The sequence below is a fragment of the Bos indicus genome, chromosome 3 (genome assembly GCF_029378745.1).
Source record: "Bos indicus isolate NIAB-ARS_2022 breed Sahiwal x Tharparkar chromosome 3, NIAB-ARS_B.indTharparkar_mat_pri_1.0, whole genome shotgun sequence".
Classification (NCBI taxonomy): domain Eukaryota; kingdom Metazoa; phylum Chordata; class Mammalia; order Artiodactyla; family Bovidae; genus Bos; species Bos indicus.
This window is the reverse complement of record NC_091762.1, coordinates 36,330,887-36,347,885: the sequence shown is the minus strand read 5'-3', so window position 1 is coordinate 36,347,885 and position 16,999 is coordinate 36,330,887. Positions and strand designations below refer to the sequence as shown.

General features: G+C 39.0%; 1 protein-coding gene across 9 annotated transcripts in view; it reads left to right on the top strand.

Moving 5' to 3' along the window:
* The window catches only part of NTNG1 (netrin G1), a 371,792-nt gene that overhangs the window by 275,676 nt on the left and 79,117 nt on the right, over positions 1 to 16,999 (top strand). For all 9 annotated transcript variants that reach the window (XM_070786006.1, XM_070786012.1, XM_070786009.1 and 6 more), the window contains exons 4-5: positions 791 to 963; positions 13,672 to 13,698. In XM_070786006.1, coding sequence (XP_070642107.1) covers positions 791 to 963; positions 13,672 to 13,698 — 200 coding nt within the window. The remainder of the gene's footprint in view (positions 1 to 790; positions 964 to 13,671; positions 13,699 to 16,999) is intronic.

Sequence of the window (16,999 nt, the reverse complement as noted above, 5' to 3'; positions counted from 1 at the left end):
TGCCTGCAATGCTGGAAACCTGGATCCTATACCTGGGTTAGGAAGATCCGCTGAAGGAGGACATGGCAACCCACTCCAGTATTCTTGCCTGAAGAATCCCCATGAACAGAGGAGCCTAGTGGGCTACAGTCCATGGGGTCCCAAAGAGTTGGACATGACTGAACGACTAAGCACAGCACACAGGAAAGCTGAGGATTACTCAGGTTGGGTAGAGGCCTTGGTGGAAAAAATCTTGGCCTGAGATTGCCATTTTATAGCCCCAAATGAAAATATCTGATTGTAAGCTATTGGGATTTATAAAATATATCTGAACAGTAAATTGTATCAGTGCTTATATTTCTTTTTAAACAAAGAAGAATTGTCCTTCTGGTTTAAGGAAAAACAGAAGATGACATTGTTCTTCAAACCCAGATGTGTTGTTGTAGATTTGATAATAGCACAGAAAAGCCTCTCATTAGTGGCAAAATTTTTCATATCTTTTGGGAAACCCTTGATTTCTGAGTACAGTTGTCTTAGGGGAGCCTCAGACCCCACTGAACTGACTGGTATTAGGATTCCGCAAAGCGTGGTATGAGGTCAGGCTGTATCATAACCCCACATCCACCCTCAAAGACACTTGTTAAAAAGATTCTGAGGGTGGGGCCTACAAATCTACATTTTAGCAAGTCTTTAGGTAGCACTCAAGCACTGCCGACTGTGAGAACCACAACTCTAGGAGATAGTTGGGTAAAGCCTCAGTGATCTCCAAGATCAGTTTGACTTAATGAACTCTTGTCTTCCCTCTGCCTAGGTGCAAATGCAATCTCCATGCCACTGTGTGCGTGTATGACAACAGCAAACTGACCTGTGAATGTGAGCACAACACTACAGGTCCAGACTGTGGGAAATGCAAGAAGAATTATCAGGGCCGACCTTGGAGTCCAGGCTCGTATCTCCCCATCCCCAAAGGCACTGCAAATACCTGTGAGTAACTTTTGCTTGGTAACACCGTATTCTCTGCACGAAGAGCTGAGAGTTCCTCTCGATTTCACTTGCAATTGTGCTTGCACTCCTTTTCTGGTAGTCTCATTCCTCTTCAAAATGCAGCTGAAACTTTACCCCCTATTTTGCCACTTGTAAGCACATTTCAGCACTTGGATCATCTGTTAAACTCAGTCTTCCAACATTGACATCAGTGTGTTTGGAAATGATGTAAAACCACAGAAGAAATTTTGTCTAAATGGATGAAACAGGAGCTTTTTTTTCCTTCCACAAATTAATTTCTAAATTATTAGTTATTTCTAAAATAACAAAGCCATTCAAAAATCTGAACTCTGGCTTAATTTTAACCATAGAAATTCTCTACATGTTTATAATCCCATTTCCCATACTGGGCAACCTAAGAGATGCTTTGTCTAAAAGATGCTTCCTTCTCTATATTTAGCTACAGCCTAACTTTGTCCAGTGAAATGGTTGGCTTTTTCCAAATTCCAACAGTTGAGGTCATGCCTGGCATGTGTCCTCTTAGGAGAGGCCACCTTTTGATAAAGACCATGACTCTAGAGCTGCAGGGACCACAATAAGAAAAAGAATGTGTGTGTGCATGTGAAAAGAGCACAGGCATTATCTGTGTGCACAGGAACTGTGAGAGATGCCGCGTTCCCATTCATGTGGGCGCCCCTCTGAAATCCATGAACCTCCCGAGGAAGACATGTCCTGACACACTCAAGGAGAGAAGTGATTACTTACAGAATGAACTGCCCAATTCCATCCATGGACCAATTAGCCACTCACAAAAGCCCAAGGTTTGACCTCTTTTAAAAGTAGAGAAGGGTGAGGTTGAGAATACACCCATTCAAGTGAGAAGTAACAGAAGCAGCAGAACAGTGAGCAGAGGGAGAATGAGTTGAAAAGCCACTAGCTCTGTCTAAGGCTGCCAATGTTACCAGGCACTTCAAAGCAGGTCCTATGAGAAACCAAAACCTAAAAACTAGTATCATAGGAACCAGGACCTTATCAAGTTAAGTATAAGAGTAATGGACCAAGTAACAAGCCATAAAGAATGGGGGCATAAAATTATGATAAAATTTTTATGAAGCAGGGAAGAAAATCCTTCAAAGGTTAAAAAAGCACCTCTTTGTTGAGGGTATTCAGTTTCTTTCTGCGTTAAAGAAAAAAAATGACAGTCTAGCTCCTAAAATTAATACATAAAGCTCTGTTGAGAAGAAATGTTGAATTTTTTTTTCAAGGTGGCTTTATTAATGGAAACTCTGTAGGGGTTTCCTCAATTGCTGAGAGCCATCAGCTCACTTCAGTTCAGTCGCTCAGTCACATCTGACTCTTTGAGACCCCATGGACTGCAGCATGTCAGGCTCCCCTGTCCATCACCAACTCCTGGAGCTTACTCAAACTCATGCCCATAGAGTTGGTGATGCCATCCAACCATTTCATCCTCTGTTGTCCCCTTCTCCTCCTGCCTTCAACCTTTCCCGGCATCAGGGTCTTTTCCAGTGAGTGACTCTTCACATCAAAAATATTGGAGCTTCAGCTTTAGCAATGGTTCTTCCAATGAATATTCAAGGTTGATTTCCTTTAGGATTGACTAGTTTGATCTCCTTGCTGTCTAAAAGACTTTCAAGAGTCTTCTCCAGCACCACAGTTTGAAATTCTTTGGCAATTGTTTGGCACTCTACCTTCTTTACAGTCCAACTCTCACATCCATACGTGACTACTGGAAAAACCATAGCTTTGACTAAATAGACTTTGTCGGCAAAGTGATGTCTTTGCTTTTTAATACCCTGTCTTCTTTAATGGGACAGAAAGGAAGAGAACAATGTTCAAAACACTTGCTAGCATTCTGGCTCATCCTCAGGGATGAGCAACTTGTCAAGGCTTCTAGAAAGGCAGCTGGGATAGACTGCTGTTGAAGGCATTGGCTTCTATTCTAACACAGCCCTGTTTTTTCCTACCCATAACTGTGTTACAAAGTCTTGCTTATTTCAAGATATTTCACTGGAAATACCTTCTGTGCCAGCTAAACCTTTTCAGTGTAATGAATTTCTTGTTATAGTCTCCATGGAAATGACTTATATACCCCTAATATTATGCATATTGCAGACCACGAGTTCACCCAGGTCAAAGTGCAACCTCTTTCAGTTTGCCTTGTGGATTCTATTGTCTATCCATCCCTTAGCTTTTACTGACCTTCTCTAGACTTTTCCCCATCTCTGTTAAAATAGGAAGGTGACAGATGGACACAATGGCCAAGGAGGTTCAATTCAGTTTTTCAACTCTCAATATAGAGGAAGCTAGCTTAAAGATTTTAAAATAATCTGCAATGGTCCAGTCTTGCAATGAAAAGAACCACTTTAAACAAAATCTCTGCCACATCAGACTGCTAGCAAATGTCCAAGGGTGAAAGTAAGCAACTTAGTGGTTTAGTACACGGGTTCCAGGATCAAATACTAGTTTGTCCATTCACTAGGTTGAAAAAGTAACCTTGAAAAAGGTTACTTGGTTTCCCATCTGTAATGTGAGGATAATAATAGTTTTTACGTCATAGGAATTTTGAGAGAAGTGAATAAGCTAATGCATGTGATGCGGTTGGCATAACACCTGTCACAAAATAAGTGTTCAAAAATAATTTATTTTTAAGATTTTCTTCGTAAGGCAGACTTGTCAATTATTTTACAATTTTAATTGTTGTAAAACATATTTCTTAACATCAATATTAAGTGTGTCCTAATTTCCAACCACTTTTTATTTTTAAGTCTTAAAACACTATATTAACCTCAGAGTCCTTTATTGTCCAGGTTAACATCATCCACTCCATTTCTCATATGATAAGATTTTCAAGTCTTGTACCTGGAAGTCCTGTTTTTTTAGTGTGGAAGTTTAAGCCAAACACAGGACTTCTAGCACTGTGTTAGGATTTTCATGTCATATTGGCATTTTTTTGCACACATGCATACATACACACACTCACCACGTGCATGCACTTACACACATACATGACTGTAGCTGGTACAAACCAGTCCTCAAGAGGAACACTTAGGATCAGCTGTATTTTAATACAAGAATACAGAACCTAAGAAGTAAAATGGAATGGTTACAGTCTCTGATTCCTCAACACCAACTCTTCAGTAACCTAGAAATAACACTCATATTGGATAATCTCTGGATTTAGCAGAATCTCAAGCAGCCAGGATTATTTTTGAACAGGAAGATCAGTACCTGCCCACTCTTAGCATAAAAACTAGGAGAGCTTCTTCGCATCAGGAAATTTTAAGATCTCCCTGCAAAGACTCTCAGCCTATCACTCAGAAGATCCTTTAACTGAGACCTTGCTGGAATCCTAGGCTTGGAAGTCCTAAATTCTGGAGCAACGCCAAGGTCATTTTTGTATGGAGCTTATAGAGCCAGGAGAGAAGAATATAGAGCTCCAGCCCTCTAAAATACTGCCATCCAATCATTTTCCATTATTATAGACTCAGCAGAGGCAGAAGTAATGACTCTTATGATAATATTTCTATTCATTGTGCTTTTAGAAGACTCAGTAGGTTTTCTTAGTTCTTTAAAGCCATATGTACATATTATGTGTATCAATATATTTCATATTTTTCTACAAAGCTTATGTTTTATCTGTAAGACATCTTTCTTTCTCCCTATTGATCTTCATTCTATTTTTAATAGAATTCTATTTTGAATGTCCTTTCAATTTCATTTGTGTCTTCCAAGTAGATAGAAAATCTGTCCAACTTCATGCTTAATCATGATTATCTCGATTCTCCTTGTCCAGCTCATGAGTGAAATTCTAATCCCTACATACAGATGCTGAAAACTTAATTAACCTTTGGGAACTATTATTTCAAAAAAGATTATATTATCTATACCTCTGATTGCCAAACTGTGTCTTATGACCTTTAAAAGAATTCCATGGCTCAAAAATTTTTGAAAATTCTGTACATTTTACTGACTCTTAGATATTCACACTGTGTGTGTGTGTGTGTGTGTGTGTGTGTGTGTGCACGTGTGTGTATGTGTATGCTTAGTTACTCAGTCATGTCCTACTCTTTGCAACCCTATGGACTGTAACCCTCCAGGCTCCTCTGTCCATGGGATTCTCCAGGCAAGAATACTAGAGTGGGTTGCCATTTTCTCCTCCAGGGTATCTTCCTGACCCAGGGATCAAACCCGCATCTTATGCTTGGCAGGAGAGTTTTTTTAACCGCTGAGCCACCAGGGAAGCCCTAGGTATTCACATTATCTTATTAAAAAATTTGAGCACTCAAAATAATGTATTTTATCCTGTGTTTTCCAAACTGTATTTTTCACGGAACACTTAAAAACTTAAAAACACTTAAAAACACTCTTTTGGGGACTTGCTGCTGTAAATAATTTCCTCAGTTTACTGATAGAAATGTCATGGAGACAGACAGAAAGCCCAGCTAGTTCAGCTGTATTCAGTCTTTTACTTTCCTCTTACCTACACAGTCTAATATTCTTCAAAGAAAGAAAATTAAATTGGTCTGACATTGACATTATTTGTTTGTTCAGAAATCCAACCTGAATTGTTATACAATACCTAGGGCTCCTCTGAGTTATGGAAAGTAATTTGATGATAGTTCTGTTATTTTCCCTGGTATTAAATTTGCATTGACCGATTTATATTTTCCCAAGTGTACACATGTGTGTCATTATCCAGACGATTTCCTAAGTGCTTTACATGCATTAGTTCATTTCAAACTCAACAGTTTTGTAATGTAGATGCCACTATTTTCATATTCTAGATGTGGAGTCTGATCAATACTAGGAAAAAGTATCTTTTTTAACATTTAACATTTAGCTGCTGCTGCTAAGTTGTTTCAGTTGTGTCCAACTCTGTGTGACCCCATAGACGGCAGCCCACCAGGCTCCTCTGTGCACAGGATTCTCTAGGCAAGAATACTGGAGAATACTCCACATTCTCTCTCTCTAGATTCTTGATAATTTTTGGACACTTACAACTGGTCAACTATAATCAAAATTATAATAATTATTATAGTGGTAGCTGTATTTATTAAGCTTACCATAGCCTTTTATATTTTATAAAGTGCTTTACGTACTTTCTTGCAATAGATCTTTCCAGTGTTCCCATGGAAGGTGTAGTGTTTTTGTCCCCATTTTATAGATAAGGAAACATAGGCACATAAAGATCAATAATGTAGGTTTCCCCCGAATCCCACAGTGAATACGTGACAGAGCAAGATTTAAACTCAGGACATTCTGACTTCAGGAACCAAAATGTTAGCAATTTAAGAATAGGACCGTATTTTATTCTTGGCCTTCATAAATGTTTGTGGAATTAATTATTTGATGAATGAATAAGTAAACCTACATAGCCCTGAAATGTGCCTGTGGACGCATTGGCCTCCCATGCATCTTCCCATGTCCCCTGGTGTATGTGACCTTCACAGTTCAGCAACTGTAACACAAGGGCCTTCACTCTCCCCCAGGAAGAGATCAACTGAGATTTAGAGAAAAACCAAGAGAAAGAAGAATCACTCATTTTTCATGGGTACTAATGACCCATCCACCTATCTAGAGACGGCATGTTGGCTAGCTGGTTGTTAGAGGCCTCCCTAAATGTCTTCCAGGCAGTTCAGTGGTAGAGAATCCACCTGCCAGTGAAGGGGGTACAAGAGACACAGGGTCAATCCCTGGGTTGGAAAGATCCCCTGGAGAAGGAAATAGCAACTGACTCCAGTATTCTTGCCTGGGAAATCCCATGGACAGAGGAGTCTGGAGGGCTACAGTCCATGGGATCCAAAGAGTCAGACACGACTGAGCAAATAAACAACTAAGTGGCATTCACAGCCTTGGTGATTTGACCACTGTTGGGCTCTGGTCACCAGACAAAATCCGATTCTCTCACCACAGTAAGAGAGCATCTGTCAGAGTGTTACTTCCACGAACCGTATGGCCAATATATAAAAACAAATACCTACTGAGTTATTCATGTACAACAACTAGTCCACAGTCCCTTATCTGATGATTATGGGACCAGAGCTGATTTGGAATTAAATTTTTTGTTTAAATTTAAAAAGTAATACAGTGTATATATACCAATACCCACAGCAGAACATCAGGTAGCCCTACTTAATCAAATATTTTAATATTTCTGCAGCAAACCTATGATTATTTTAACTCAGTGGGATAAAGGATAAGACCACATTCATACCCCTTTCAATCAGATTTTGTCACCAAATGAGTTCAGATCATATTATGTTGTGATCCAGGTAAACTTTGGGAAAAAAAGTTTTGTGTCTTCAGAGATTTTTTTTTTGAGGATTAAAAATAAGAGGGGCTTCCCAGGTGGTAAAGAACCCACCTGCCAATGGAGGAGACGTAAATGACACAGGTTTGATCCCTGGGTTGGGAAGATCCCCTGGAGGAGGAAATGGCAACCCACTCCAGTATTCTTGCCTGGGAAATCCCATGGACAGAGAAGCCTGGTGGGCCACAGTCCATGGGGCTGCAAAGAGTCAGACACGACTGAGCACGCACGTACACACCAGAGATAAAAGAGGGGGCCTATTTCACTTTTCACTTTCATGCATTGGAGAAGGAAATGGCAACCCACTCCAGTGTTCTTGCCTGGAGAATCCCAGGGATGGGGGAGCCTGGTGGGCTGCCGTCTATGGGGTCCCACAGAGTGACTTAGCATAGCGTAATAAGTTTAGCAACAGTATAGAGTGGTTATTAGAGGCCCAATCTCTGGATCCTGGACCTCTATATTCCAATCTCAGTCTCCTTCCCAACTGACTATAACTTTTTGTGCTTGAATTTTTTCCCCATTGGTAAATAAACCAGAGTATTAATATCGTAGGGTTGTCACAAAAATTAAGCAAATTAATGCATGTAAGACATTAAACTAGTGGCAGTCACGTACTAAGCACACGATGAAGTTAGCTGTTATGATCACTATAATTTCACTGAAATCTAACACATAGGCCCATCCCAGTTTAAACAGCAAATTCTCTCTTTGGAGATAGCAACTATATGGAGAGATAAATTGCATCCAGATGTCAACTTATTCATCCACAATATGAAATAAGTGATACAATATGCAGATTATTTAAGGCCTTATGATCAGTGTATTCTCTCCCCTGTAATTAAGTCTCCTTGTAAAGCCAGATAACAATCAGAAGGGTGCTTGGTAAGTAAGCATGAGATCAGGAAATTTAAATAACTCGAATGCTAATGACATCAGGCTGAAACATCCTAACACATCCGTCCTACCACAGGGTCAGCCTCCCTAATGCCAAGAGGACACTGAAGGTCTGAAAGTTTACAGGCTACTCTTCCATGTTCCTGAGACAACAGTGCTAGGCCAGTACTGCCACCGCATGCCTGAAGATGTTCTTTTTTGTAGGCTTTACCTTCTGACTAGCTTTTCTTCCAGGTCTCAGATATAGTGAACTAATATCACCTCTGTCAAATCTGTCATATACACTCAGGTCCCAGAGCCCTTCAGCTGCTCTAAGATGACTTAACCATCTTTGATTGGATTGTTGATGTATTGGTTTCTACCGTATAATTCTGTGAGGGCAATCTTAGTTTCTTCACTTTCAAATTTCTGGGAGACAACTCACTGCACCCCTTATCATCAGCAGTTGGACCAGGAGGCAGGGTTGAATGGATGTTGGAAGTAGAACGTCCTTTAGAATACAAGTGAGGCTGTAGAATGTTTTCTTAGTCATCTCCTCCCTCTTTTTCAGTTGGGCTTTTTGGAATTAGAGCTCCCAGTTCCTGCAGCCTAGCTATAAGGAGATCTAGTCATTTTCTTGATAGGCCTTTGTCAAACCACCTAAGACGACAATGGTAATATTTTTTCTCAGTGTAAAGTATGCTGAATCCTTATCCTTTCTGCCTTCTTCTTGGTGAATAGCTGCTGAATCTTGCATTGATTCTCAAAAAGAGTTATGGCTTTTAAGCACTGAATTCATCCGCTTTGAAAAATCAATGTTTATTTTTGAGGACTCCATTATGTTGACTTTCTCAAGGTTAACTATGTCCCCTTTAGCCACATACTTGGTGGAAAAGTTAGTATAATTGAAAGAAGAAAGAGGAGAAGGAGAAGGGGAGGGAGAGAGGAGAAAGAAGAAGAAGAAGGAGGGGTAGAGGAGAAGAAGGAAGAAGGGAAAAAGTAGGAGGGGGAGGATGCAGGGAGCAGGAGGAGGAGGAAGGAGAAAATAACAAATTGTATAATTTCACCAGGTTCTCATGCCCCAACTGCAGTAGAATTCCGTAAAAAGAAAAATTGTAAATAAATATGGTAGTGGGGAGGACTGATTGAGGAGGGAAAGATTGCAAGTACCTACAAGCTTATCTCGGGAGATAGTGAAGGACAGAGGAGCCTGGCCTGCTGCAGTCTATAAGGTTACAAAGAGTCGGCCACAACTGAGCAGCTGAACAACAGCAAGCTTAGCACCTTCACCGTCTTTTGGTTCTTTGGCTTACTCAGTGTTTATGTGTGTCTCTGACTGAAGGAGCATTTCTATTCTGGAAGAAGCAGAAGTCCTAAGCTCATATATCACATATTGCAGAACCTTCCCTTAAAACTCGTTCGTACCTGCGTTTGATTTCCTCAATATAAATTTAGCAATGTCTCAGTAGACAGGGATTAGGAATTACCCGGGCCAATGTTGACTATAAAGGGGTCAATAGGATGAAGGCTTTGATTCTATTTGTGCCTTCCGTTTCCTCTTCTGTAAAGTGAAAGGGCTGAGTAAGATTATTTCTTAGCTTCGTTTCAACTCTCCATTTTTTATCACTCTTTCTGAATTAGCTTATCTGATATCTTCCTTTTTTCCTTCCTTCCTATCTACCTATCATCTGTCTTTCCCAAATGTTTTTCAGATTATTTCAGAGATAGATTTAAGCTAATGAAGCTTAAATTACAGGGTCCCTCACTAGACTCCTTCTAAACTATAAAAACATTAATTTCATGTCTGGTGAAATTATGTATTATGTGTGTGTTAGTCATTCAGTGGTGTCTGACTCTGTGACCCCATAGACTGTAGCCCACCAGGTTCCTCTGTCCATGGAATTCTCAAGGCAAGAATACTGGAGTGGGTTGCCATTCCCTTCTCCAGGGGATTTTCCTGACCCAGGGACTGAACCCTGGTCTCCTGCATTGCAGGCAGATTCTTTACCATCTGAACTAGTATGATTTTATACTTTGAAATTAATATTCTCAAAGAGAGCTCCCTGATTTGTCTTTGCTTTGGGCCCACAAAATCTGCATTTCCCCCTGATTGGCTTAGGAAAAAAGACAAAAATAAGTGTATACAAACATGAATATAAAAAGAAGGTGTGAGAAAAAAAATAATAGAAAGAAAATAAGCCAAACATTAAATGAATTTACCCGTTGAGCATGAAGCTGACATCCAAGTTTCGCGGAAGGCAAAGTGGTGAGGGGCATATCTTGTACATTGTACATTCTTGCTCTCAGAATGGAGGAAACTTCCAAAGACAGCAAAAGTATTTATGAATAGTGGACTCTGAGAAATGTCTCAGTGGAACATTTTACAGGGGAAAAGATCATCCTATGACCAAAAGTGGTATTTTCACTCTGATAGACACTTTGGAAACATGCAATAAATTTTTGTTCACATATGCACTGAGCAACTTTTCTGTGCTAGGCATCATCCTGGACAGACAGTAGAGATACAGACCTGACACTTACCTCTCAGAGGTCTCAGGCTAACACACAGTCACACAGAGAAGGTGATAAGTTGTTGCTCACAGAAGCCTGCACAAAGAGGTATGCATCACAAAGAACGCGGGCTAATTCACATCAGGGAGATGAAGAAGGAAGGGAAGTAATAACTTCTGAGCTCAGTTTTAAAGGTAGAAATACTCTTTACACAATAGTTGTCACTTCACAAGGAACACTGAAAAGCTACCAAGACATGTCTAGACAATTTTTCTGAGCATAATCTGACTGTCATTCCTGTGGTTTACAGGCAACCATCACTGCTGTGATTAAATTGCATTCATTGATTCAGCACTTACAGATGCCAAAGAAACCCACCTTTCATGAAATGAATTGTAGCCTTCCTGTCTTAGTTTCTTAAGCACTTGAAAGATTTCTCATGACTTACTCATAGCCTTTTCAATGCAGATAACTGGTTATTAAATTCTTTAGTTGTCTGTAGAGAACCAAAAGCAAGGTATTTGAACATTACAATAAGAAACACGGGGGAAAAAACATTTGACAATATACTAATGGACATCCCTTGGTGTTCAGGTATTTTCAACTTCAAAAATCTTATTCCAGTGAGCAATTTAAAAATCTTCTCTAAGCAGTTCCCATTTTACAGCAGTGGAATAGAAAGTGACTCACCTGGCAGCACCTCAAAACTTTTTAAATCACAAAATGATAAAGAGCCGGAATTTTAAGCATCCAAATGTTAGGTAATAGAAAACATCTTCATGAGGGAAATAGGATCTCATAATGGTCTTGCTTGGAGAGGTTTGTATAGCTGCAATGAGCATTTCTCCCCAGAACTGGCATCCCCAAAGGAATAGAAACATTTCTGCATCTTTCTAAAATATTCAGCTGCAGCAAGTACTGCATCAAACAGTCTTACAAGTTTGCTCTCGATTGTGTCTGGCCAAACATCCTGAGAACTTTGCCTTGCATTATGCATGGCCCTCCACCTCCATGCAAGTTTGAAAACACTTGACATGTCTCTTCCTGCCATCTTAACTTCCATCCTCTCTGACGGATTACAAAGGCAAAGCAGTTCCTTGCAATGGAGCCGGATTTTCAATCATGGGGAAATTTGGAGCTTCTGCAATTGCTACTAAAATTATGATGCTGCCATCGTATCTCACTCAACAGGGGATTTGCAAAGAAAGAAAAAAAAGAAAGATTCAGTACCAAGTCACTGTCAAAATGCGGCAAAGATGGTGTACTGAAATGTTGGGTCAGGAATCCAGCAGTCCTTTGCAGAAATCGCATGCAGCTTGAAATTCAGTTCAGACAAAGTAAAACATGAAAATTAAAGTTTAAGTTTCCAGTTTTGGTTGATCAGTGATCAGTAATTAAGCTGAAACATCATAAGCTCTGTGCATTTAAAATCAACATACATTGAATGTATCTAATAACTGAAAATAGGATTTCATTCCTTCCAGGTTTTTTTTAAACAACATGGTAAGCTTTAATTTCTCCTTCTCCCCTCCCTACTAAGAAATAGGAAAATAGCTCTCAGTTTTAAATAATACAAAGCTAGAAATCTCTGAGTAAGGTACAGTGATTAGTTAAGATAAGCAGAGGGCAGTTGTTCAAAGATTAAATACTAAAATAGAAATTTAATGATTCCTACATTTACCACCTGTTAGCACACTTTAGTGATGTGGAGAACAAGCCTGAACAGCTCATTAACAGCTATCATTTATTGACTGTGTACCATGTGTCAGACATTTTTATGGATTATCTCATTCAATTCTCACAGCAGCCCTGTGCAGTAGATATTATTAGCCCTTCCAGATGAGGAAACAGGCCTAGAGAGGCTGGGAACTTATGTGAAATCACCCAGCTAGTTAGTTGCAAAGCATGACTCTCACTTAGTTCTTATTCCCAACTCATGCTCTCACCCATACCACTGCCTGGATTTGGTGGAAATGATATAAATCCTTGACTATTATTTATAGTGTCTATCATGGTATTGCTTGTTTGATGAACCAACTAAATCAATAATAGTAATCATAGCAAAAATTGTTGATTATTGCACATACTACCTGCTCAATGCTTTGAGCATTTCAATTATATATATTGTATATATAATCCTTGCAACAACTCTAACAGGTGGAAAACAGCCACAGAGAACATAAGCAACTTGTCCCAAAGTCACAGTCAGTGAGTATAAGAGCAAAGCCTCGATCTGAGATAGCCTGGCTCTTGTGCCCCTGATCTTGGCTAGGAGTTTTCATCTGGATACAACTAAATTCATGTCCACGTTTATAACATCTTCAGTCACATTCTGAAATGGTTCCACCACCTTAGCAGAGTTTGACAACGAAAGCAGAAGCTGAAAAATTGATGAAGCCCATGGTCAATGTGAATACAACCTAATGTATTCTTGAATTATTCTGCATTCTGCTCAATTTACTTTCTGTTACAGAGCTTAATCCACATATCTCACGAGTAAAAGAGGACTGAACATGATGGTTATATGTAGTTAATCAAATAAAACGACAAGTGCCTTTCAACTGCTAACACATGCATCTCAACACGTTTAAAGAGATAGATGGCATGATGTAGATATATTTGCACAGGCACATACATTGTATACTTGGTGCTCAGTGCCCAGAACACAAGCCTAGCTTACTGTCTGTTTTGAACCACATACAAATGTTCACTAACCTTATAGGTAAGCACAAAATGTTCGATGTCATGAATCTGTCTTGAGCCAGCTGTTAAAGATGAATGCTGATTTCCCGACTCTGATAAGTTAAAGGACTTCTAGAATAAGCGAAATGGTTTCAGTGGTTGGATATATGTTTGGGGGTTTTGTGTGTTAATTTTCTGATGATATGAATGTAATCAAGTGTTTAAGTTTCTAAGATTTTTATATGATGTTTAAGATATCCTTTACTAATAAATGACTAACAGTTTTTCTTTATTGTTTTCTTTCTCTCCAGGTATCCCCAGTATTTCCAGTATTGGTAGTAAGTAAAAACAAAAACAAAAAATCACAAACCAAGTCTAGGCTAGCTTGGCTTTGTTGTTCAGCTCCTCAGATCTATTTTCCCAGTGTCCATTTCTGATGTAAGAGAGTATTTCCTTTGTGAATTGAATTGTTGTGTTTGTTCTCTGCACAGATATGGTGAAAGCACAGATGAAATAGTTACCTGTATAGAATTCCTCCATGGATATGGCAGTGCTACAGCTTTTCTGACTATTTTTGATGAAGGCTACCTTTACAGAGGTGCAATCACTTACATAACTGTAACTCATTTAGCAAAAATATGAACAGTCCTATTTACCCATACTTAGTAACCAGCAAACAAATGGAACTCTCTCCCGAGGACTGTATATGGATTTCTCCCATAATTTGGGAAAGCAGAGAATGAATGCCAGTGAATGCTTTAGGCATATTCGTTAGCCCAAAGAAATCACTATGAAACTAGGGAGAAGGAATTTTATTAATACATTAAACTTTAGCCTTTGTGAAGGCCTGAAAGAGGTCGGTTTGTGATCATTAGTCTTTCTGGAGAAATGAAGGAAAGAAAATAATCAATATGTCCATTGCTCTCTCCTAAAATACAATGATCCATATTTTCCTGACTACTTAGGTTCAAGTTTGGTAGAGAAGGGATATAAAAAAAATACATGCAAAATTTAGGAATGGGGCTACTAGAAATTCCTGCAAGAAATGTTTTAGTAGAGATATCAGCAATTGAAAAGAGAAGTTCAACATTCTGTTGAACATTTCTCTAGTACCTTTACAAAGACATTCTACCAGATACCATGGGAGAACCAGGCTGTAGCTCCCTCTTTACATTTAAAGCAATGACATCCCAACACCAAGCTTGAAATGCTCACTAAGGAAATGTCCCATAACTTTTCAGAGCCAAATCTCACGTATTTTTAAATATTGTTCCCTTTCTCTCTGATGGTTAAAACCTTTGAATAGCTACTGAATAAGTGATTTGAAATAAAGTACTGAGGGAGCCTAGACTATGAACTGTAAGTGAAAAGAAGCATTTTCACTAGAGTTTAACCCAGTCTTTGTCATAAATGCTGGGCCACAACAGGGTGATGGAAGGGTGAAGAACAGCAGTAGGAGTATTCCAATATACAACAACCATTTAAAAAGCAATATCCTCATAATTTGGATAAAATAACTTCTTGCCTCTTATAAATGCACAGTCAGGTCTTCCAGTTTTTAAATCAACCCAGTTTACTTAAGCTTGTGAATAGGACTACACACAGATTTATTAATCACTAGACATGTTAAATGCAATGAACATCAGCCACTTTGTAAACAGAAATAGAACTAGTGTTCACGTTCATTTAGATACCAGCCTAATGCCACAGCTTCCTCTTTGTGATCTTGTTGAAATGACGTCAGTGGTACAAACTTGCAAGTGAAAGCTTCGGTTCTAATAGTCTAGTTTTTCTGCTGCCGTATCTCCCGTGGCATTTGCCTATCTTCATAAATACGCCACAACGTGCTCCTTTCAGGCCTTGACAGTTGTGTTTGTACATGCATTTTGGAGCAAAAGGAAACCAAACGGAAGCAAGCTGAGACAGATGGTGATCTGACCTGTCAAAGGTTTCAGAAATGGATGAACGGAAAGTAGTTCTTTGGCGTTGGGATGTGTTTCTGTTCCAAGTGTCAATTGTGTGTTGCATGGAATTTCTGACTGTTTTGCTCACTTGACATCTCATTCGGCCGCCTCCACCACATGCCCCATCTTTGAGCATCAGCAGATGTTGACCTTTTACACACTGAATCAGGAAATTCCAGTTTTATTTTGCTTTGTTTTATTTTGAAATCAGTGGTGACCTGAAAGGATGCTTTGTTGTGCCTTTGGAAAATGTATTAACCTTTATTCAGGAAACTAGGAAAATTTAACTCCTTCATGTCTAACCAAAACCCTCCAGCAAACAAAGTGATAGCTTATTCTGTGCTTTCGTGATGCCTCTGGCTGTTCTGCTGGGAGTGCAATGGGTGTTTCCTCAGATTTCTCAGGCAAATGGTATAAGCACTTCCAGGGGTCACCCAGCATCACATATGGCTAGCTTGCTTATTGCCTGGCTTTAAAGTGAAGAGATTTGCCATAAAACCATCAAACATGATTGTATCTTCTAGCCTGCTTCAATGGCATTTACACATTCCTTATAAGGACTTATAAGGTGTTCTCTGTGTGCAATGGTGGATTCCTTTACTCTCCAATGGGCAAGAATTCATACATAGATGACTCCCTGCCTGTTCAAGAGGGCATAGAAATAGTTTCCAAGGTACAAGCCGGAAAAGAGAGATCCACTTGGATTTTCAACTAAGTTTGGGCATTTACCAGGGCTTTTCCCTTTATCTCAAGGAAGAAATCAATGAACGTAATTCCACCAAGTATGTAGAAAGATGCCATGATAATAGATACAACACTCATGACATTCCCATCATCAAGGACAATGAATGATGTATATTGTGACATAAATTATTGATTGATGTATGTAACCGTAAGTTCACATACATTTGCTGTATACACAGTGATTAAAGATTTTGGAGGCCTGATAGTTTTCAGTATAGATTTCAAACTGTCAACACCTATATTAAGGTTCAAATGCATGGACAGAGTGGTCATCCTTTCCGATCATCTGCTAAAAATGTTTTTGAAACAGATTTCCCATTAAGGTCATTTGTACCTGCTGTTGTCTGTTAGGAAATAGATTTCCCAATCATCCCAAAGGTACTTGATTTAAAACTCAGTCATTTTGATGTGCTTTGGCTGTGGCTGAAAAATTATTGGTGATATTGTCAGCAATTAATGAGTCCCAAAATAAATCTGTAGCCATTTGAGCCTATGAGCTCTGTTTTTTCTTTACTTGATGCAGTAGTAATTCATTCAAGTTTCATTTTTTCAATGTAAAATGTATCATGCGGTTATAAGTAAACATTCACAGTTTTATCCAAGTGAATGTTAGTTGATGCTGATGATCCAAATTAATATTTGTTTTGGTGTGGATGTTTTTGTTTAAGGGATAAACTAATCATTATAACATATATTATCTGATCTTTAGTCCTGAAAAGCAAGTGATTTCACAAATTACTCTGAACAGTTTATTATAAAAAATGGTAATTAGAATAACAAGAGTTGGCCTAATGTGCAAAGTAGCTTTGTGTGAGGGATTATCACCTAAAAAGCAAGTGATGGAGGTTAAAGATTAAAATGTCAGAGGTTAAAGGTAGATCATCCACTGAAAACTCATGTCAGGAAACACAACTTAAAAAAACTTGAAATT